General features: G+C 43.1%; 1 protein-coding gene across 3 annotated transcripts; it reads right to left on the minus strand.

Moving 5' to 3' along the window:
• Positions 1-48: 48 nt before the first annotated feature.
• On the minus strand, positions 49-22448 carry plekhg7 (pleckstrin homology domain containing, family G (with RhoGef domain) member 7). 3 transcript variants are annotated; one of them, XM_072695137.1, is made up of 17 exons: positions 22249-22448; positions 20715-21446; positions 19481-19503; positions 14204-14322; positions 12374-12414; positions 10442-10537; positions 9177-9323; positions 8268-8363; positions 8033-8134; positions 7351-7464; positions 6355-6529; positions 4358-4473; positions 4033-4120; positions 3304-3383; positions 2262-2418; positions 2024-2121; positions 49-584 (listed from the first exon to the last, which is right to left on the minus strand). In XM_072695137.1, the coding sequence occupies exons 2-17, from the start codon at positions 21351-21353 to the stop codon at positions 474-476; spliced, it is 2202 nt and encodes a 733-aa protein (XP_072551238.1). In that variant the 5' UTR covers positions 21354-21446; positions 22249-22448; the 3' UTR covers positions 49-473. The 3 variants fall into 3 exon arrangements, with proteins under 3 accessions (XP_072551238.1, XP_072551239.1, XP_072551237.1); XM_072695138.1 differs by having other exon boundaries at positions 2262-2415; positions 14204-14325; XM_072695136.1 differs by having other exon boundaries at positions 14204-14325.
• Between the last annotated feature and the right edge of the window lie 1379 nt (positions 22449-23827).

A 23827-nucleotide genomic window follows, 5' to 3' on the forward strand; every position in this document is an offset into this window, starting at 1 on the left:
ACACAGCAAACAAGATACACATAAATGAACAAGTTTCAAAAGAAACTTTAATTAAAAAGAAAAAAAAAAAAAAAAAATCAGGCCAGGCTGCCTTTACTAGTGCAGTGCTTGCCAAAATGTCCCACTGCTATGGCAGATTTAGTCCTCAGATGGTGAAACGGCACAGCAACACTACCGCAGGGCTTGAACGGACTTTGCTCCGACACCGCCGCTCAACCTGAATTAAGCTCCTCTTGGGAATTAAAACGATACAGCAGTGGCACCAGTGCCGTGCTGTAGCCGTGCTGCTACAGTTAGGAGATCGGTGTCAGAAAGCAACAAACAGCCGCCGAGCCGTGCAGGAATGCTGGAACCCTGGCAGCCCTCCTTAGTAGTTAAGGGTCTTGTGGAATAGAGTCGGGGAACAAGAGTTGAGTGAAGAAGAGATGAGTGAACCGTTTTCTACAGGTACAGCGAGGGGCTGACGCCATGGGTTAGATCTGTGAAGACTCCACATAAACAGAAGAGTTCTTTACTCGCGGCTGCTGACAGTCGCGCTTCAGCATCCCACCAACCGCCTCCTCGATCTCCGACAGCCATGCTTTCTAAAAGAAAACACACAAAACTCACTCAATAACCACAGCAACCTCGTCTTAAAATAGTCAGAGAAGCATCAAAAAGTTTGAAGCTGCTGACAGCAACAGGGACAATGTCGTCTTGGGCATAGTCACACCAGGCCGATACGCTGCTACTGCACTACTGACTTAGGGGAGCTGCAGGAGAACGAGACCCCTTGTGAGAACTGTGTAACACTGTGTAACCAGTCATATTTGTGTAAAATCCTATAATATTATTTAACCACTGCAGTGCACAAGCTCCTTTACCTTCAGCTAGTCAATGAATGCACGTTTAGGACGGTCCATAAGGTGGAGCTCATGGAGGGGTTTGTATTTACAGCAGTGGTGTTAAAGTGTTGGGGGAACCCAGGAGCAACATAATACCGCTGTAAGGGTGTTTTCACACCTGTCCCTGCTTTCACACAGAAGAATACCACACTACCCGTGGCATCACTGTGCAATTTCTTACTAAACTGTAGGACCTAGGTTCATCCGTTTATCACTTCATCATTTTCCTTGGTCAGAAACACTTGAGCGGCGAGCTTTCTGAAGTCAGAGCTGTTTGGGAAACGAGTCGTTTCTAATAGGAGTTTTTTTTTGCAGCGCAGGGCGAGGATTCAAGGCAGTCGTGTAAACAGCCTTTGGGCCCAAACGTACCGAACTTGTGGAACAAGTGGTCCAGAGTCTGGAAAAAGGCTCTGGTGAGAAAGGCCCTAAATGATTGCCAATTCCACCCAGTAACTAGGGACTCCTTCATGCTAGCAGGCTGGGAAGGTGAAGGCTAGCACAAGCTTCCTCTGAGGCATGTGAAGTACCAAAATGCTGCACATGGCAACGTCACTGGAGCTCGACACAATTAGAGGTGAACACTAACTGCCAATTCTGTTACCTTAGCTGACAGACACCTGTACGGGCTAGCACTGCACTGAGTGATGTGGGGAGAGTGAGACCAGATATGCGGTCTAGCTAAGGAATTTGCCATCTGAACCCAAGTTCTTTTCTATTGGTCCAGTCATCATGGAATTTGGGCATAATGTAATGCTCCACAACCTTTCCTTCTCCTGTAGAACTGATGTTTTGGAGGTACTTTTGACGATTTTTGTGTGACAGCAACACTCAGTGTACAGTAATGAACAGTTAAAGGCATGTCTGTGCTGATCAGCTACATTTGGGTGAAGAGGACTTCCCCCAAATTTGATCTTTCACTGATGTAATCCTTCAAGAGAGCTTTTCTGGGACATTGGGTTTTGTTTGTGAATGTGACATTAAAAGGGAGATACATGATCTGGACACAAACACTCCTGCTGACGCAGTCCAGAATGTTAAAGGCCTGATTGAGTGAGGCTGGAGTCGGGCGGTGCGAGCTGGACGAGAGTGGACAAAAGGCAACGGAGTGTGTAATTACAGCAGGAATCGATGCTCCTTACCTTAGCAGATTCAGTCTGGGCCTGCAGAACGAACACGCCGATGCACTGCTGGTAGCGGTTCTGATGCATTAGAATGAAGGAATGGTGAAGGCCAGACGCTGCAGAAAGTTGAGAAAGACACTTGAAGTCAGAGGCACACTGAGCCACTGTTGGCTGCTCGAGCTTGAGAATAATTGCCTGTTGCACCACAAGTCACATGTTCTGGCTTACAGAGGAAATCTTTAGTCTGGTCATTAACCTGTGGCATTGAGCTGGTCTATGTTCCTGAGCTGCAGGCGGTCCAGCGAGATGGGCTGGTCCAGCACTGTGAAGCTGCTGCCCTCCTGCAGCAACTGCTCCAACTCCTGGCTAGCTGCAGGACGGAAGGGGTGTGCCTCTACACCTCCAGACTTCTGCTGCATGATACATAACACAATATTGACTCGCACGTGCATGAAGTATGAAGAATATGAAAGAACTCTCTGCAAACAACTACAATCCATCAAACACAATGCTGCCTTTCTACTGTATGTCTAATTCAGAACTTCAGAAAGCTATAGTTTAACCTCCTACAGCCTCTTATCCTGCACTGAACCAACAAGGGTTTCCAGATTTGCATTCTGTACCCCTACAACAATAAGAATAACTCAACCAACCTGCACCGTTTCCATATAATTACTAAATAATAATCTTAGGATTTAATAAAAGTCACATGATTTATGAAATTGTACAGACTAAAAGGTCCAGCACTGTAGCTCATATTTCCCTGAATAGGATTACCATATAATTACAACCGGACCAGCTTCTAATATTACTAAATCATTTATAATAACCATCACTCAGCACAGACAGCATGTACTGTAACACTGTTGACACACAGTGCTTCTCCTAGGTCAAAATCCTTCCAAGTACAGTACGTACGTGTAGATACTTGATGTTTTAATGCCTATAATTAAGTGCAGCCTTTTCTATTGTGTACAATCTTAAACTAACTATAACTTAAAATGAACAGGGTAGGAAATGGTTCAATAGTGGGGGGATAAATAAATAAATCCATGAATAAAGTGGCATCTGCAAGAGAACAAAAATTATAATTTGATTTTTTTTAAGCTTATTTAAATGATCACATTACTTATACGATCAATGATCCACCTCAGGCTACATGTGTTTAACCAATTTTCACAAAACCTCAGTTATCTCAAAGCCACCGACAGCAACAGTCTACGGTATAAGTAGCAGCCCTTCCTAACAAAAGTAATGTATGTAAAGTATAGATGCTTTAAATTCCTGAAATACTGCACCTTTTTACTTCGTTTGATCTTGGTGATCAGGAGGAACTCATCAAAAAGGAACAGGTACACTTCATGCAGCTTTGCATTCTCTGTTCTCACACACACACACACACACACACACACACACACACACACACACATCAGTAATAATGTGGTACTTACTCTCCACATCGTTTCATTTGGAGGGTTAAGAAGAACAGCAAACACTGACATACAAATCAGTGAACAACATTCACCAGTCAGCCATTACGTTAGCACCACTGACGGCTGAAGTTTACAGTACTGTAAATAAATAAAATAAATAAATAAATAAAATGGTCAAGCATAAGAATCTGCTAGAGTCCTGCAGTTCCTGTGGGGTTTTTCTGATATGCAGTGGTCAGTACCTACCAAAAGTGGTCCAAGAAGAGAACAGTGAAAAGGCTAACAGCACTGATATCTTAGTGACAGATACCACTGGACGCCTTCAGAGGTTTTACGAAGTGTTCAGATCTGTTGTGGGGGCACAAGAAGCTGGGGGGGGGGTGTGCCTACTCCAATGTTAAGTAGGTGGTGCTAATGTTATGGCTGATCGTGAATGTGTAACTGCACCCTTCAGGTCGGCAACCTACTTTCTACTTCTAGCCCAGTTTTACAAGGTTATTACTATTATTATTTCATTAATAATACTTAAAGTATTCATTTATTATGAATTCTAAATAATCATTAGTTATTTTCTGCTAAAGATCTGCTCCTCACCCGTCAGTATGAGTTTCCCCTCATACAGGAGAACACGATTCGAGACCAGGTTTTCCAAAGTCACTGCTTTTAACAAGTGTTTCAGACTCTGCAGAAAAAAAGACACAACTGTCATACACCTGTTATTAATAAAGTGACCTTCCATAATCTTCAACATCTGCAGCTTCTACTCAGTGCTTTCTACTGATCATTGGATTGGTCGAGCTACTTTACTGCTTTATGAAATATGTAACAACACGAGAAACAGCTTCTCAGGTGCTGACTGGCTTCATCTCTCCTCAGGGGAAGACGTTCATTAATGCAGACACACATTAAACAGGCCAACCTCTGGAACGTGCGCCTTCTTGTCAATTTCCCACACTGGGAGCCACACCAAGGCCTCCTTCAGCTGGTTGACTTTCTGATAGTTATCCAGCCATTTGACCTCGCCCTCCAGATCATCTACACACACACAGAAGACCATATGAGAGAGAGAGCGAGAGAGAGAGAGCGAGAGAGAGAGAGAGAGAGTATTGTTGTGTTATGCTCAATGCAGTTCAGAGCAGGTAATGAAGTTCCTCCACACCTATCAAACCAACATCACTGCCTTTGTGTTTGACAGGGATCCACTTTCTCAGAGGTGATCCCTTTCGTCACAGTGAACTCTATTACCATTTCACATTATTCTCCAACCGTTGGTTGCAAAACATCTCTTAATCATTCTGTGACACGGAAGCCTAAGATAATAGTCTCACGTCCCACACCCAGCGGAGGATTGACCCGTCCTGGTCATACGCGGATATCACCTGCAGTAACAAACACATCACACGGAGGACAGTGCGAAAGCAGACACACCCTCATAACTTCTGGGAGAGAGAGAACAGTGTTGAAACAAGCTGCTCCTTTTCCGTAAAGCTACGCAGCTGATCCACACAGACAATGACTTTCGCTTTGGGTTAGGCCCATTTGTCAAAGCCTGCCAGTCTTGTTCCAACACAAGCACAGTTCTACATGTCATGGCATGCTGGCAGCATCTGGCAGAAGGCCATAGCATGCCCCAGCGTAACGCACTGTGAAAGCAAAGCATGTCCAAAAGTATTGGGACAAATAAAAGTTCATTCTGCTTTTGTTGGAGTAACTGTCTGTACTGTCCAGGGACGATTTTGAAGGAGCATTTCTGTGAAGATTTGATTGTATTCAGCAACAAGAGCATTAGTGAGGTCCGGATGTTGAATGATCACCACCCCACCTCATCATCCCCAACAGTATTTGACAGAGCACCAGCCATCAGTCCAGAGAACACAGTTCAATGCTTAGGGGCTTCACATCCCTTCTAACCCACGCCTGGCATTGTTGTTGATCTGCTTCTCCACAGGGACTAGACAAGCAATTTGTCCCTGTAGATGTCCTGATGTTTTCACATGGCTGCATCTAATGATGCTTTCCTGAGCAGAAGTCCCAGGAACTGTAAAGACACTAGTATGTGGTTATAAACGTGAGGAACTACAACCTAATGGTTCTTTAGTGTTAGATCAGCAGAGCAATGTCAGATCGACTTTAATTACATGCCATGTTTTGTGCGTCAGAACCAGCTATGCAAATATCAGCAATAACCTTTTGGCTCTGTACCCGTCATGCCAGCTCCCAATGGTGTTGGCCATATTCTGAGGACACTTAACGAACAGGAAAAGTGAGCAGTCACTCGACAGCTATTGTTTGTAATTTCTGCTCTGACATGAGTGCTTAACCATAACAAAGATCTGAGTGTTCTAGGTTGATACAGAAAGCTAGATGATTATCAGCTGAGATACACATGCTTTATCAGGTGGAATTGAAATGGGTAGAAAGCCTGAGCTTCATATTACTGTGTTATAAGAGCGTTTCTCACTTTTTATTTGTTCCCGCACCAACACACACCCATCAGCAACGCATGGATGACTTCTCAGGTAGCTAACAAATGAAGCCAGGTGTGTTGGAGCACGGAAAACAAACTGAAGGATCAAGATCAGGACTGAAGTATTATTATGCCACTTCAGTTGAATAATACAGTTCAATAATACTGAAGACAGAGAGTCTCAGGCTTCAATAGGTAAGCAAACAAATGGTGAAAAATGGAGTAGCTGCTGAGCTACGGCTGGAAAACACACACACACACACACACACACACACACACACACACACACACACACACACACACACACACACACACACACACACACACCTTTGGAAATGTACAGTAGTAAAATAGAATAAACACAATCTTTGCTCCAGTGTGATCGGCCTTCATAACACACGTCTCGCCTTCTGCAAGCCAAACGCAAGTGGTGCAGAGAAAGGACTTACGTAAAGCTCTGTCCACCAGCTCCACCACACTCTTCAGACCACCTTCCTCTTCCTCACCGCAGCTCCTCCTCTCAATGTTCTTCAGGAGCAGAGGGTAGCGGGTAAACCTCTGCAGAGGAACCACTAAAAGGTCCCTTAACTGCAGCCTCCGACACTGCTTCTTCCGCTCACACCACTGCGAAAACAAGCAGATGCAAAAGTTTCTTCTGCCTTTGCTGGAGTAACTGTCTCTACTGTCCAGGAAAGACTTTCGAGAAGATTTTAGAGGAGCATTGCTGTGAGGATTTGATTGCATTCAGCAACAAAAGCATTTGGCAGGTCAGGATGTTGGATTATTACAATGCCAACACATCATCTCCAACTATTGGATGGAGCACCATCATTCCAGAGAATACAGTTCCACTGCTCCACAGCTTAATGCAGGGGAGATTTATACCCCTCTAACCCACAACCTTGTTCTATAGGCAATAATTCTCTGCAGGGACAAGACAAGTCGTGTGTGCACACACATTTGCACGTCAATGTGCAAAAAAATAAAATAATAATAAAAATAATTTAAAAAAATAAAAAATAAATAAAAATTATATATATATATATATATATATATATATATATATATATATATATATATATATATATATATATATATATATATATATATGGGGGTGTAAAATATATATATATTCATGTGCACATTGCAACGATGATGCTGAACTGCTATATCGTACAGCCCTACCTATAACACATGAATGTGAAATGAAAGTCAAAGGGCAAAGGGGAGAAAAGCTCAGCAAATGCAGAGGACTGCAGAAAGCAAGAGAACAGCTATGTCGACACTTTCACACAGTAAGTGCACAGTGCATGGGCTGTTCTGACCTGCAGAGTAAAAGTCTTGACCCGCACTCTTCTCCAAAACCTGCTCTGTGCCCCAGGGCTGCCCTTGCGTTCAGGCCAAGTCCTAAATAAACCAGCTCAGAGCAGACTGGCCTAGCATACCTTTACATAGGAGCCAAAGTCCTCCCTGGCCTTCAGGCTGTCCAGGTAAAGAATGGCTGTAGTGTAGTTCAGGCAGTACTTCTGCAGACAGTGGCAAATGCTCTCTCCAAAGGCCTACAAAAAAAAGTCAACAGGGGACAGATGTCAGAAAGCACTGCATACTTTGCCTCAAGAGGAATTTCCAATTTATAAAGTGATTTGACCTCAGCTTACTTCGTGAAAGGATTTTTACTAGATTGCAGTCAAGGTCAATCTAAAATCGTCATCATATCCAATATACACTCCAGTGTTACTATTAATAATGGAGTTATGGAAAAACTAAAAGTTTGGGAGAAGGACCATGCCCAACCCCCTCCTCTATTTTACGATGCACACTTAAAAAAAAATAAAGGGGTAAAGGAGTCATGGGGTGGTCTGGCTTTGGGTCTCACCAGCTTGAAGCCGCCCAGAACTCCCAAGTGTCTCGAGTTTTCCATTCCTTACCTCAGCCACACTCCTTAAAGTGTTTATTGAAGGTTTCCCAGTGAATTATGCACCTAACTAACTAACTAGAATATTTTTTTATAATATCTGTCTGGCATTGTCTAGGCATCAATGAGCCATCCGATCTTCTCAGCAGTGTGTAATAATAATAACAACAACATGGAGGTTAAATATCAGAGTGCAATGATTCCACAGTCACCTTGTTCAGGAGTGCCAGGAGAGTCTGTGTGATGTCCTTTTCTGGAGTCGCCCACAACTCTTTAATCACACGCAGCAGACTGGTCAGGAAGCCGAAGCTAACCTGTAATCAGGCAACCAAGACACAATGTGATCATATTCTGCAGTCCATACTTCATCCTACTCACAGCAATGCACAACACACTGTTAAAAAGCATACAATATTTAGAGAGATGTGGTTTTATTCTGCATCATACCAAGCAGAGCTCATTGAGGTTGGCGAACAGCCTCCAGGAGTCAATGTCTTGTAAACACTCTCTCAACTGCAGGTCTGAAAGGGTGGTCAGAAAAACCTGTATGCATGCCAAAGACAAATCATGTTCCAAACGTTTAGAACCAACGCAAAAAGCTGTCTCTCAGATCCTCTCCAGTGAGAACACAATTTCTCAGTGTTTCTATTGTTGCATTTATCTGATACGAAACTTATACGGCACACAATTGAGATGCAAGCCACTCGCGACAAATCCATAAGACGTGCTAACAAGCCCAAAACGTGCCAAGTGTCCTCGTGTGCTCCCTCTGAGACTTCCACAGTGCAGATAACATATTTTAGATAGTGACAGAAAAGTGGTAGCACACTAAGCTCCAATTCAACATGTTAATACGTTTAAACTCCTTTTATCTTGATTTTGAATGAAACAATGAATGAGTAGGTGTCCCAATACTTATGACCATATAGTGCGACTTCCTATTAGAGGAAACGGCCCCAAAGATGTGCTATTTTATGTAGTATTGAAAAGCGTAGAAATGCCAATAAATGTTAAAGCACACTGTTACTGGGCTACTAACTCATTATTAATGTAAGTAAATATTGACATATCGAATCATGATTTTATATTCTGATTTACTGTATTGATTCTCAACAGTTTTTTTTTAATGAATTTTTTAGTAGTAAAGGTTGGTGGCACACAGTGGTTTATTTAGTGTTGTGTTTAAACCCTGATCACTAGATAGCAGTGTTGTACTCCATCGTCAGATCACACTGTTTTGATTATGCATATGAATTTTAACTTATAAAATAAAAATATATTATTTTAAAATGCAATTGATCATCTTTCTAACTAACAGCACACACTCCTCAGTCCTCAATGTGTCCTAACATGTACCTCTTTCAACACCATCAGCTGATCTAGGAAGTAAACACACTCGCTGGTGAAGAGCTCCCAGATGGCCTCTTCTTTCTTGTGTGCTCTGGGGTCCTCCTCTACCCTCAGCTCAGGCTGGCCTTTCAGAAACTCCTCCAGAGTCAAGTCCTACATGGGGAAGGAAAGAAAGGGAATCTTTTCTGAGATGTAACCATAACCATAAAAAAACATTCCTCAATGTGAATCACATGGAAATACCTCACACTAGAGAAGAGCTGTAACAGTAATGTTTACACCATGTTTAAGGCCTGAACCGAGGACACGCACCATAACAGCAGAGCCGGTCTGTTAGTGGACAAAGTTCACACCGTGCGTTCTGAACAGCCAGTATTGGTAAACCTGCAGGTGTGACTAAAACATCAACACTGCCACGTCTTAGAAGATCTGTGGCAATCACATTCCAACCTTAAAATGAGAGCCGACATGTGGGCATACCAGTCCTAAACTTCTATGAGTGTTCAAACACTGTAAATATACCCAATTGGCAACAACTGGACTTATGGTCCATGTACCTTAAAGTTTATACTATACATATATTATATATTATATATTATATATATTATACACATTATTTAACATAATTCATAATAAAAGAACATTAAATAAAATAGGATAGGGTATTAATATATATTTGTTCACACCAATAGAACAGGACTCTCTGGAGCAGATAAACATGAATTTATAGGCATCATGCCTAGAGGGGTATAAAGCCTTCCAGTTTTGGGCTGTGGAGCAGCAGAGCTGTGTTCTCTGGGGTGATGGAGGGTACTTTTTGGATGAGTTAGGGATAAAGTGTTAGTGGGGTCAGGATGATGGATAATTACCTCCCCATTCCTTTCGCGGAATGCAATCAAATCCTCACAGCAACACTCTGAAACCCCTCCCTGAACAGCAGTGACAGTTACTCCAACAAAAGCCGGGTAAACTATTATATTATAAGCAATGAAAGAGGAGGTGTCCGAATACTTCTGTCCATTTTCACTCCAAAGCTGATCTTTCTTGTTACTGCTGGACAAAATGTAAGCCCTTTCTGCACAATGTCACCATAAACTTTGATACTGATAGCAAGACTGATTTCTACTGAAACTGTGTGCTTTGCAGTGCTTGAATTTCCTAGGAGGATTCAGAACAACTAATCTAAAAGGTCTACGAGAACTTTGCTGGTCTTCTGAAAACTCCTCTGTGAAACAATGTGAAAACATCAGCTATAGCTTGGACTTGTGTACCTTGTACCGCTGAAAGTCTGTGTCTCTCCATTCCAGGATCTGAATGGACGCCAGACATTTGTCAATGTCTGCAGCGGTGCGCATCTTGGCTTTAGTCTAATGGAAAACAGTAGAGAGTGATTAACACCACTGCAGCCATGATGACAACATAAAACACACAAATACACGTAAATATTAAGGTGCACTTTAATATACTAAAAGCAGCAGAGGATCAGGGGTTCAGAATGTAATCCAGAGAAACTGTCAACCCTTGTGCTGTCTTAGGGGTCAAAAATGTCCACCACCCCTACCTTCTAAGAGTGACTGCAACATTAGCCCATGTTTAATACTTCCAAGAAAGCTGTACACCACCAGGGCACATAGATAGTATTCGGGTCATTGTTGACCCTAAGGACAGGGGGAATATGCCGAATGTAAAAACTACACCAGGGTTAATCTGTTCAGTAACAGCAAGCCTGAAAGTAGGATTTTCTTAATTTTCTTAATAACTTCCTAAAGACGCCGATTAGCCATTCAGGCAATCAAAATTTAGCTTGCACATCTCCATCTGAGAACTGACATGAGAAACAAAGGTCTTTAAGGCAGGGTTTAATTCACCAGAGGCCATGCATCAAATCCAGGACCACCAACCTCAGCTTTCAAACGCAACTGCGTCACTTTCGGCTAGCTCGCTTTTTTCTTTTTTTTCTGGCCAGCTGAAAGTGCAAGCTGCAGTGCAGAGGTGTATCATGTAAACAGGTGAAAGCAGGCCCCAGGGAACTGCATTCTCAAGGGGGGCAAGGACAGCGAGGTATGTTTCTTGCTAGTCAATGGTGAAGTCAATAAGAGGTCACCATGATCAAATGACAAAGTCAAGCACTTAGTGTTGTCTTCTGTGAGTGTCAACGTACTAAACATGGCAAACTGAAGAGTGGGGCAAATATGTGAGCGATGGGAACTACTGTACTGTGAAAAAGGTCAGATGTACCAGCATTGGGACTGTTTGGAAGGCTATCTTTAATCTTAACAGCATGTGTAAAACTGAGAGAAAGGATATTATGTGCTTGTTACATCTATATGATACACTTTCACTGGGTTGGTTTCAGGGACAGGGATCTACCCTAGTCTCTAGTGGACTACACAGCATTCTAAATGAAGACGATCGATGGAAAGTCCTTGTCCGGGAAACAAGCTCAATACATGGTACTTTCATACAAGCAGGCCACAAAAAAAACAAACAATCGATCAAAATGAGGTCGATCAAAATAGACCACAATAAAATTGGGATTTTGAAAATGTTAAGGCCAAAAAGTCCAGACTGACACAAAATATTTATTATATTAAAGGATTATTTGAAAGACTAGCATATCTTGTCTAACGTGACTATTATTTCTAAAAGCACAAATACTGGATTGGATCGAGATCAGACAGTGCACAGCACTGGACTGCTCAGATCCGATAGGGGACAATGAATTCCTAATGGATCAGTGACGCTGAAGCAAGTGTGCCCAATATTATGTTCACCTTCGTGACTTCAACATGAGTTTTAAACAAGATTGTGATCGTTTGCAATCCCACAAAAAAAAACAAGCAAAAAAAACAAAAACAAAAACAAACAAACAAAAAAAAAACACTGGTTCTGGAATTCTTGACCTATTGAGGCTTGCATCGCCCAATAGTTTTACTAGTACTGTGTAACAATGTTACCTCTCTACTACGTTGCATGTGCTATTTGCATGCAGGCTTGTGAAGGGAGGCAGAAAGTGAAGGAAAAGAGCACATGCAAATCAGCTTTAGCTCTAAGTGGGTCAGTGAACAATGTGCCCTCGACCTCGGCTGAGCGGGCCAAAGTATTGGCAGAGTTTTTTCAAAGAATGCAGGCAACACAACACAGATCTGGCTCTGAGAGACTGCACGCTTAAAACGTGACTGCTGAAGAAGCTATTCACCTACCGTGCTGCGTCTTGAAAACGGCCACTTTGACTTCTTGGTATCTGTACAGCAGAGCAGGTACAACAGAAAGAAGTATGTTTTTAAAGGAATGCTAGTATATAAATATAATGTTAATACAGTGCAAAAATGAAGGGCACCCCTGGTCAACTTTTCCATTCCTGTGAAAAAGCTAAGTAAGTAAAAGATGACCTGATTTTCAAACAACACAACAATAAAGAGGAATCATTTCTTTAACATTTTAAGCAAGATTACCTGCAGCCACTGACTGCAACACAACCCCAAATCATGATCAATTCACCCCTGTGTATAACAGTTGGAAAGGTGTTCTTTTCATAAAATTCTGCATCCTGCTTTTCTCCCAACATGCCATTGCTCATTACAGCCCACACATTTTTTTTTACTTAAATCAACCCACAGGATATGGTTTCTTTCAAAACTTCTGATGCTGGATTTTGTGGTGAGGTCGCAGGACTGTTCCACAAAGGTCATGTTTGTGATGGTATCACTACATGGTAAAGCAGTGCACCAGAATTGCAGAGCCTGCTAATGCATCCTGAAGGTCTTTTGCAGTCAAACAGGGGTTTATCCTAGTTTCCTACAAGCAGTTCTCTCTGGCCATCCAGGTTGAATTTAGAGGCCTACTTATACAGCTTTAAAATTTGCATCACCTGGCCTTTCCTAACAGTGACTGAATAAGCCATAGCCCTGACACACTAATTAAAGTTTGAGAACTTGGTAAAGGTTATGAGAGCCAAAATATCATGGGGTGCCCAAAGTTGTTTTGTTTTTAACATTCTGGATTTTCACAGACCTTTATAAATTCACATTTAAAGGAACTTCAGCTCTCTCTATAATTGGACCCCACGTAACCTAGAGCCCTGTGTGAAGAGAAACCCGGACCCTAAACCTGAAAAACTGAAGTCAGACGTTAGAAAACTCATGTGGACAAATTGTTTTGGAGCTTAAAACGTGTTTACCAGAGTCTTCACAAAAGCAGTGGAATGCCTGAATAAAATAGTATATATACGGCAAGAGAGAGAGAATAGTTTGAGTGGCCAGTGGTCAGTTTCACCCAAAAAAAAAAACAAAACACACCGACAGATCTTGACCAGTCCTCATTGCCTCATAACTCTGGATGTGAGTCACGTACGATCTGGTAATGAGATACAATGGAAACGGTAGGCTCTACGGACTCTACGGACGTTTTTCCGTATTTGAACTGTATTTCTTCGCTGTGTTAACGCAAAGATATTAAGAGAAGAAACATCAAATCTGAAGCGCCTGCATGTTTGTAGACTCCAGAGGGTTTAACTTTTGGTCATCACGAGTTTTAGTTCTCGAGTTTTCTTCTCTACGTTTGACTCTTCACAGTAACAGAAGGTCTGTCCAGGGGTCCCTAAACTTTTGTACGTGCACAAGCTTAATACTATTTAAAACTAGAGCTAAAATTCAAAAAAGACATGCCATGATTTTCAACACAACTTCAAAAGATTCTTAGAAAAATGGTCATTGCATTTGACTAAAATTGCAGTCCCACTGCGGTGAAACTGACCCATTCTTAATATCATGATATTGTAAATGTAAATTGTAAACGTTTGATATTTTTATGATTACTTTTATATCACCACAAGTCTCCTCACACTGTCCACAGTACACCGCAAACATCCATGATGTTCAATTTCAATTTCCATGTTGTCAAAGAGCAAATGTGTGGCCGTGACTAGATGGAATCATGCTGAATGACTTTCCCACGCGCAGCAATAAAGACTTGATTGGTGACGGCTCCTTTTATAGTGATTTGAATAACGTGCTTACTGTGAAATGACTAACCTGAATACGTAGCTCGGTTTAACATGTCTGCAGCGCCATTGGAAACGAACAGATCACCAGGGGAAACATCCAACCCAGGAAGAGTCACAACCACCGAGCTTCTCCTCCTCTCCTGCAACCTGCTGAGAGCAAGGGGTGTGGCATGAGCAGAAGAGAACTTTAGGGGGAAATCCAGAGAACATTCCTGTCCCAGAAGCTCCCTGTCACTGAAAGCATGACACAAGTGTTTTGTGGCAGAGGAGTTTATGGTGTCTGTGTGGCTTGTGGTTTTTATTTTTTAGGTTCCTCCTCCAGTAGGTGTCTGTACAAATTTGAATCTGTGGTTCCAACAGAATCACCAACCTAGATCTATGTGAAGATACGAGACCATGGTCACACCATGTCTCCTTAGGTACTGAAACAAAGCTGAAGTCGATGTTACACTAAACTTTACAGCAGGAATTTATACTAAAGGCGAGAGGAGAAAGTGTAAATACCAGAGTGACATCTGCACAGGTCTAGAATGCTTTTTATGACAAGGCTACTGGATTGAGACGTGGCACCAAATATGAAAAGCTGAATATTTTGTCAACTGAACGTTTGACAACCACCAATATCCATTAATGGTGTAAGAAAATGTTGATATTTGAAGTCTCTCACTACTGTGATTTGCAATACTGTATCGATCTACAAAAACAGATTAATAGTTAATATGAAATGAATATTAACATATTAAACGAATAGTAGGGTTGCAGCCAGTGGTTTATTTTGTGGTGTGTTTAAGCCTCATACTGATAGCCTTTTTTAAAAATTCTGAATTGTAACCCTTGTATCGTGATGCATCTTGCAAATGCACAACCCTAATATCAATTATCCTGATTGTACATGAAGGCCTATATTTAGCCAGCGGCTTAACAATACTATCTATAGAAAGGTTAGACGTGTCTGGAGTCAGTAAAGACAAAAAGAAGAAGCAAGACAGGAAAATCAACGGCCCTGCGTCTCAGCCTGGGGCTGTGGGAACCCAGCACTGGCAGTCAAACCAAGTGTTTGTTATTGGCCTCCTTCACTTCTGTTAAGGGTACACACACACACACATACACGCGTCAATTTATGATGTAAATATTCACTGGAAAAAAAAGAAAATTCATGGTCTGTCAGCATGGTGGACAACCAATAAACAAGCTTGTGCTGTCCAGGAAGCTCTGGGTGTACTTTACAACCATAACAGCAGAGTAATGTATATTTAACTAAACGTGTGGCTTTGGTCTCTTCGGGCCCTATATTGATTACACTTCCCCTGTATTATGTTCAGTTCAGTCTCAGCTCCCTGTTAACCCTCTCCTCTCCACTCCTGCACAGTGGCTGAGAAGAATCTTCTACTTGTAAATGGTGGGAGAAATGTTTTTGAAGAGCAACCTGACAGGCTGGTTTCAGGGTTCCTCCCCTGGCTTTGAGTCCGTCCTCTCATGAAAAGACTGACAGGAGGTAGCCATGCGTGCTGCTGTGAGCACGCATATCAGTGCTGATGAGGATCAGGCTGATATCAGCAGAAAACGCTGGATCGGATATCAGAGACGGACCAAACAAAGAATTCGATCCAATCCTGTCACAAATCTAGCTCAGAATAGCGCGCGTGCGCACACACACACACACACACACACACACACACACACACACACACACACACACACACAGTGTGGCATCATGTCGGTAGCTGTGTATTTTATCCTTTGAAGATGTTTGAGTGTTTTACTATAACAGAATCAGTTTAGTAGTAAAGGTCTGCCCACAGGACCCACCCCAATATCACAGTATCGCGAGAACGGGAATCTTGCAAATTAATATTTTAATGAACAGCCTGGATAAACTGAGAAAAAAAGATTATAAACTAGAAAGTTGCTAGGCTTGTTTGTATTAGTCAGACTGAGTGGCAAAACCTCCTGCAACACGGCTGCAGTATTTATTAGGGAAAACTGCCAAATTGGGAAATCTGCTCAAGTTAAAGGCATTTACACTAGGGCTGGGTGATATGGTAAAAATACTAGATCACGATATTTAAAGACTTTTTTCACGATATACAATATTTATCACAATACATGTAATCACAGACTAAACACATCAGCAGACACAGATTCTTATAAACTACTGTTCAGATCCTCTCCCGTACTGAATAGAGGGATTTTTATTCAACATCTGCTGCTCTTCATCTAGTTAATAATGAAACCTGCAGCTGATCAGTGTTTATTAAGCAATAACAGTATCCCCGAAAGCTTAGAAAAGCATAGTAATCACAATAACAAAATTGATCAAAATACGATAAAATATGGTCATATTGCACAGCTCTAATTTAGACAGCGATCCATGCAAATTATGAAAGAACCAGCGGCCCATTGACAGCTCTAATCACGCCCGTTTAGAGGACACAGCCTCATATCTGAGAGCAGAAAGTTGACTGAATGGTCTGAGAGGAGTTTTCCACTGTTTTCAGGCTCATTCAGTAAGCTGCTTCATCCAGGTTTGCTTGCTTTCCCTCTTACTCGAACGTAGCATGTCGCTAAATTTGCTACTACAGTGGGCTTGTTTTTTTTCCCACCTGTTTTTAAAGCGTGACTTCATCACTCAATGAGCTCCCTCATGTTTCAATTCCAGTCCACATTTAATACAAGTTTTAATGGAAATCACTTTCTCTGATCGGATCCAGTCAGGCAAGCGGAAATACATCTGTCAAATAATGTAAATTAACTTATTAATTATTATTAACCCATTGCGTTGTAGAACCCCCCTGTTCCTCTAAACTGTCCACAGTCTCCCGGGGTCAATTCTGATGAGAAACCGTTGTGTACAGGAAGTAAAGTGGAAAGGATAAACGCATTGATGTGATTTAACATCAGATCTCATCTGATCACACTGGGGACGCATTTTAATGACCAGTGTAAACAGAGTCCGGTCAAAGCAGATTCGGATACTATCCAGATATAAGACGCATGTTAAAGTCAGGTGTGAGCAGGCCCTAAGTGCTTGGTAGTTAGGCGATATGGGATGTGACTGAAACAGATCTCTATTCATACTTTGCAGCATTAATGAACACATCTGCCATGATTCTCTGCCATGAGTGTCTGAATCGTAAAGTGGAATACGAGTGTGATTTTGAGGGCACAACAATCTCCCACAATGCTACTCGAACTTCTAACACAGACTATGGCTCAGTACATGAGCTGAATGTGCACGGGAATGCATTGCAGGTCTCTATTCTCAGTAACAGACAGGGCAATTAACCGGAGTGGATGATGGTAACACTTACGAGCCTACAGACACTGAATTTCAGATATTTCTCCATCTAGTTTTTCCCCATGTAGTCATTGAGAGGCTGAGGTTTCTAAGCACCAGTCAAATGTGAAATATGATGAGTAAAAAGCAAACAGGAACAAAGCAAAGAGCAAAGTATCCTCCCATATATGCGCAAATACATAAACAGAAGAAAGATATAATAAGAATAACAAAGCAGTTAAGTGTAATGTGCAGGAAGTAAGGAGAATAAATATTATACAGATGACAGTGCAGTGCGTACTGTCATACCATACAAATAAGACATCTGAATATCCAGTATAATAAACTGCATGCTCTCATTACTGCATGCTGATGATGAGGAAGTGTCCCAATTCACTTGTGCTTTTAGCACCACTTAGCAAACTAAATAGTCCCTCTCTATACAGCATGATACTAACGAGGCAGTGGGGATAAATTTCGGTCACAGCTGTAGTGTTGCAAGGTGACGGCTATGGCGTGGTATTTTAGGTGGTTGCTAGGGTGTCACTATGGAGTTTGAATCTGGAGTTTGAAGGGTGTTGATATCTTGAAAACTGCAAGACTACGGAAAGCCATTTATTCATTAATAAAAAGCTAATCACATAATGGACGACAATTTATCCTGCATGGGACTGCAGGCCGGAGCAGGCCGAAGTGTTTATGCTATGGGCAAATGATGTCGATTTTTGGCAGTCACACTGAAGAAAATGTAGTGTCATGCCATCGCTTAGGTCAGCTACATAATCTTGTCCCTTTGCTCTATGCATCCCAAGATAGCCAAAGCTGAATCATGGCAAAGCCAGCTTGGATGGCTCTGTTATCAGTCCTTCTGTGTTTGTCAGCACCTGACCATGGAATCTCCTACTGATAAACAGTAGCGTCACACATGCAGTTGCTATGACATACACATTCTTGGGGCTTATAAAACCAACACCCTTAACATTTAGCTCTATACACCTTTTCTGCAGACTGCCACGTTCTAAACAAACGTCCAATGTCCTCGATGTGCTCATAGGCTGGTACTGGCTAGCCAGCTTGTTCATATTCCTACCCCACACACACACACACACACACACACACACACACACACACAGATCACAACATGAAAAACATTGTTCGGCCTCTTCCCTGATGAAAGGAAAACGGGGATGAGAACGGGCTTGCATAAGATCTATGAAAGAAAACAGGTCACTGCTAATTGCAGTCCATCCCAAAGCACATCCATAATGCCATCCTCTTGCATTGAGGCAGGCCAGAAAGCCCCCTCTGTATAGACTGCCATGGAGTGGCGGCGAATAAGGGAGCTTTGTCCTCGCACCTTCACCGAAAATAATGATGCCCCCATAGCAGAACTGTCTCATCCAATGCCTGTCTCGGGACGTGTCCTGCCATCGGACAGTGCCACACCGTAATTAAGGCCACAATAGCTGCCTAATTATCCGCTGCTGAAAAGGAGCCCGTCACCCAGCAGACTAGCGGAGTGGGCCCGGTGGGGGAAAACAGCACTAATGAGAGTTTGTCTAGTCCATACCGAACCATGGGACTCTAATAACTCTCCTTACCGAGTTCATAGGCTGCTAACAAAGCGGCAGCACAATGAACAATGGGCCTTCTTCTGCCCAGCTCCCCGCGCTCTACTGGGGCGGCTCTCTGCTAAGAATTGCACTGTTTCGACCATCGAGGACGAAGTGTTTCCACACAAACAAATTCCTGGTTTAATGAAATGGCTCTTCAAATTAGAGATGTTGAGCAACAAGTGGGAGAAAAATGGTTTTGGAGAATGAGGAACTGTTGATTTTGGCTGGGAGGGAAACATCATGCTTGTTGGCCAGACAGGAGAGTGAGTGACAGAACTGCATTTTGCATGTGCTACGACTTTTACTTTTAGAACGTGCTTCAAATGGAAAGACTACATGGCCGGCATGCAAACCTAACCAACAAAGCCATAGCTCATGCAAAGCAGCAGGGACAAGTGAGAAACACTCCTACCTTTTATGCCCGGGTTCCTTCACCTGCAACCAAAAACAGATACAAATGTTAGTGTAAGTGCTTAAGTGAGCAATAATGGAGAAAGATCAGCCTCTGTGGAAGCAGTGCCTCTTCTGAACTTGCTCAACCCAAGCAAAGCACAGCTCTACTGCATCTGAACCAGGACACTGTACACAGGAGCGATATCGGTTTCACAGGCGATCATCTTTAAATTGTCACTTGAAAGCAATTGTGCGAGCCTAAGACCCCTTAAAGCCCTCGTATCTGCCCAGATGTCCCGGCTCTATAGCCGACGTGCCTCGTTGAATACGTGGACTGGGGGATTGGGGTTTTTCCTTTATTCTTTTGATTGCTCGCTGACCCCTCCATTATTCAGTGACTGCTGACTGTGGTGAAAGGGGGCCCGATAGGGGAACCTTCTCAAGGGGTTTGGGGACGTGGGCTCTGCCGAAGCTGTCAGTGCATGTAACTGCTGATTCATTTGCTGTCAAAAGCTCTCATTGTGAACCGCCACCCCAGGAGGCTGAGCAGAATGAGAGGAGAGGCTTCAACTGAAAACGAATACAGAGGCTTTCTATGTGATTTATTGCCCACACATAAAGAGATACACTTATGAAGTCTAGAGTGACTGCAGTTTAGTAGGCAAAGTCTATTAAAACGACTGCTTTTATGGCCACGTGCCAAACGTATACCCATCCTGGTTCTGGAGTAACCAATGCACGTATCCCTGCATCAGTTTCAGCTCAAGAAGAGCTTGATAATTAGCTGAAAAGTTGGAGCAGGTGTGTTGGAGCAGGAAAACCTCCAAAATATGCAAGGAATGATGCCACAGAAATCTTGGCCAACGAATACCATTGTCCTGTTGTAGTGTTTTTTTTCCGGCTCTGACACACCCAGTTTCCCTCAGGAAGGTCTTGTTAATTTGTTCATTACTTGTATCAGGTGTGCTGGGAGCCTGGAGCAACGCTAAAACATTCAAAGTCCAGCTCCTCTAAAGCATCTTAATGCTAAGATCATCTTAACTGAAGGAGAAAGTGTCCAGTGAAGTAGTTCAGGAATAAAACCAACAACCACTGGTCCTTTTTTTTGATTCCCTAAGAAAGCTATGAATGGATGGATCAAGAGACCATATAGGACCCTTTTTTTCTCGAGTGAAGGACCAGGATTGTGAACCACTGGCATAGAGCAAACTATTCCCCAAAAATTCCTTCATGAAGCACATCTTCTACTTTACCTGTTCGGTATCGTCTGTCGTGCTGTCAGAGTCAACGCTCTCACTCAGACTAAGGTACTCTTTCCTTGTGCAAATGCCACTGCTATCGATTGTCTTTGATCTATGCGATCTGACTTTCCCCCGGGGCACTGGAGTATCCGAATGACCATCCTGGTCACCCTCCCCATTGGTCTGGGCCGGAGTCGCAGCAAGAGGAGATTTTTGACGATACACTGGCGACAAAGGACTCCTCGGTGAGGATGTTTCACATATCCCCAACTCCTCCTGAGTGCTGTCCATCTTTCCCACCTCCCGAGAAGGAAGTCTCGTACTCCTCATCCTCCTCAAGGTGGGGGATGTAGAGATGCGGGCCGGGGCTTGCCTATCAAACTGAAAAAGTGCAGTGGGCACGCTGTCGGTTTCCTTCACGGAACCATACCTCAGTCTCGAGGGCGTCCTTTCCAGGTCTATGCGCATAATGAGGGGATTACTGGTTTGTGTCTCTTTGTCCTCGGCCGTTCCATGAGGAACAGTCTGAGTCTCGGCGTCGGCCCTTGTGGCCATGTCATCGTCCTGGTGCCATTCAATGTAGTTCCAGTCCAGCGTTTTCCCCACATCCTTACCGTTTTCACTGATGTAAGCATGATTCACTTCAGTCATCTTGGGCAAAACGTCATTATATTAACCCAGACAAGGTGACGTCGGGTTAACCTCAGGTGAGGTTATCCATAACAGAGGCAGGCAGCAGAGATTCTGAAAGGTAAAGCAATGTGCAGAAGACGGTGAGATGAGTCAGATCCTTTTCAAATAAGTCAAATCCTAGTTGTGGCCTTAAATAAACTCAAATAAAAGTGAACAAGAGCAACAAAAGCCGAAGCTAGCTACAAAAATAAATAGCAATAATAATAATAATAATAATAATAAAAATAATAATAATAAAGGCTGAAATTGGCTTGTTATGGGAATTTTCCGTTCCACCTTAAATTGTGTGATAGTTAGGCATTGACGGCTGTACCGGCGCCTGATCTAACTGCTGTGTCATTTAAGGTGGAACGGAAAATTCCCATAACAAGCCAACTTCAGCTTTGTGCTAGCTTAGCTAGACCCCTGAAAGAAAAATAAATGAATAAGGCAAAAGATAAGTTAATAATAATAATAATGACAATAATAACACACTGAATGGTAGCACTGCCATTTAGCTAGCACTAGTTAAGCGCCACACTGACGAAGCCCATCGTGGGAAACAAAGGCGAGCATGAGAAGCGGCTGAGACTTGTAGCACCTGATCACTAAACACTGCCAACTAGCCCACCGAGGCAGCCGAGAAGCGAGCAAGGCATGCACCAAACCCTTAAATGAAGATCAGAATTTGGCGAACAGCTGATAAACACTCTGCTGACTAAAACGCAGGGTAAAGACCTCAGCTGCGGTCAACTCTCCCCAAACACCGCAGCAACACTAACCGCCGCGTAGACGCAGCTATAGCAGGTGCACAGCTCAGCAGTAGTAGCTGAGTAGCCTGTAAGCTAAGAGGGAAGGCGGCTGGTTTACTCACATTAGCGGCTCCTCTCCATGTGGCTGCTCGCTGCGGTGTGGGAGAGTCGCTGGTGAGGCACTGAGGCTGGAGGGACACACGGTCCTATCAGCACTCTGCTCTGCTCCCTCTCACCAAACCCAAGTCACTAAGCATTAGTGCAGCAGTAGGCTGCCTGAAGAAACACGTGTTTTCCAAGTGTGCAAAAGTGCCCCTGGCCCAAAGGCAAGTCTACAGCAGCTCAAACTGAAAGAGGGCACTAGTCTATAACTAACTGGTCTCCAGCACACAACAAAAGCCACTGCCAGACCCCCCCCCTTTGCCTTGTTGACTGAGGCTGAGGTGAATAACAGAGAGGGTGGGGCGATTCTCTTGCTTTTCCCCCCCTCATGTGTTGAGAAAGTGTAATTTTAGCCCAGGGATACACTCTCTACACCCTCTCACCGCTCCCTTTGTGCAGCATGTACAGAGGCCTGGACCTGTCTGTCTGCCTGTCTATACAGAAGCAGCTGTCCACTGTCCAGGGAAGAAGGCTGTCTACTAGATTTTGGAGGAGCATTGCTGTGAGGATCTGATCAAGAGCGTTAGTGAGGTCAGGATGTTGGATGACGATCACCACCCCACCTCATCATCCCAGACTCATCCCAAAAGTACTGGAGGGAGCACCATCCATCATTCCAGAGAGCACAGTTCTTCCATGACTCCACAGCTCAATGCTGGGGACTTCATACCCCTCTAGTCCACGGTTGGCATTACGCATGGTGCCTATGGCAAGACTTCTCTACAGAAGTATCCGCACGTCTGTGTCAGCAGTGTGTGCACCTTAAAGTAGCTGAATACATTCATAAGAAGAAGGGGTGTCCACAAACATTTGGATATGTAGTGTATGCAGATAGAATTGATACAGCTGACTGATGCTCTCTAGCAGCTTTGCATTGCTTGACAGTAAAATGTTTTATGTGAGCCTTTATTACATTTATTATATTAGGGGCAGTGGTGGCTCAGCGGTTAGAGCGCCGGGTTATCGGGTAAATATAACAGGGTTGTGGGTTCAATTCCCAGGCTTGGCAAGCTGCCGCTGTTGGGCCCTTGAGCAAGGCCCTTTACCCTCTCTGCTTCCTGGGCGCTGGAGTTGGCTGCCCACCTGTGTGTGTGTGTGTGTGTGTGTGTGTGTGTGTGTGCTCACTGCCCCTATCTCACTAGTGTGTGTGTGTGTGTGTGTGTGTGTGAGTGTGTGTTCACTACCACAGATGGGTTAAATGTGGAGGACACATTTCGCTGTACAGTGTCAAATATGTGCACCTTTATATTATATATTACATTTATTATATTATATATAATAATTAGGCTGAGTGGGATGTTACACATGGTCCCAGATAGTAAAAAGTAACCTATGTGACCCCTTTGTGTACTATCCTGTAGTCTATCCATCTATTGGTCCAATACATCCTGTTTATTGGTTGTCTGGGCCACCCTAGCCCATAAAGTACAGTGTTGCTGAAGAAAAAAATAAAAATAAAATATTATGGTTGTTGATTATCTTACATTATCTTAAATTATTTTTTTAAATTAAGCTCTGATCACGTTTAAGTCGTGACCA

This window comes from Salminus brasiliensis, chromosome 13, assembly GCF_030463535.1.
Source record: "Salminus brasiliensis chromosome 13, fSalBra1.hap2, whole genome shotgun sequence".
In the NCBI taxonomy this organism is placed as follows: Eukaryota; Metazoa; Chordata; class Actinopteri; order Characiformes; family Bryconidae; genus Salminus; species Salminus brasiliensis.

Bases quoted from the DNA above. Each gene is read 5' to 3' on its own strand.
- plekhg7 (XM_072695136.1), bottom strand. From the start codon at position 21,353: ATGACTGAAGTGAATCATGCTTACATCAGTGAAAACGGTAAGGATGTG. The intron at 12,415-14,203 runs GTTAGTCATTTC...TCTGCTGTACAG, and splicing joins AAACCGAGCTACGTATTCAG to ATACCAAGAAGTCAAAGTGG. The intron at 3,384-4,032 runs GTGAGGAGCAGA...GTGTGAGAACAG, and splicing joins GGGGAAACTCATACTGACGG to AGAATGCAAAGCTGCATGAA.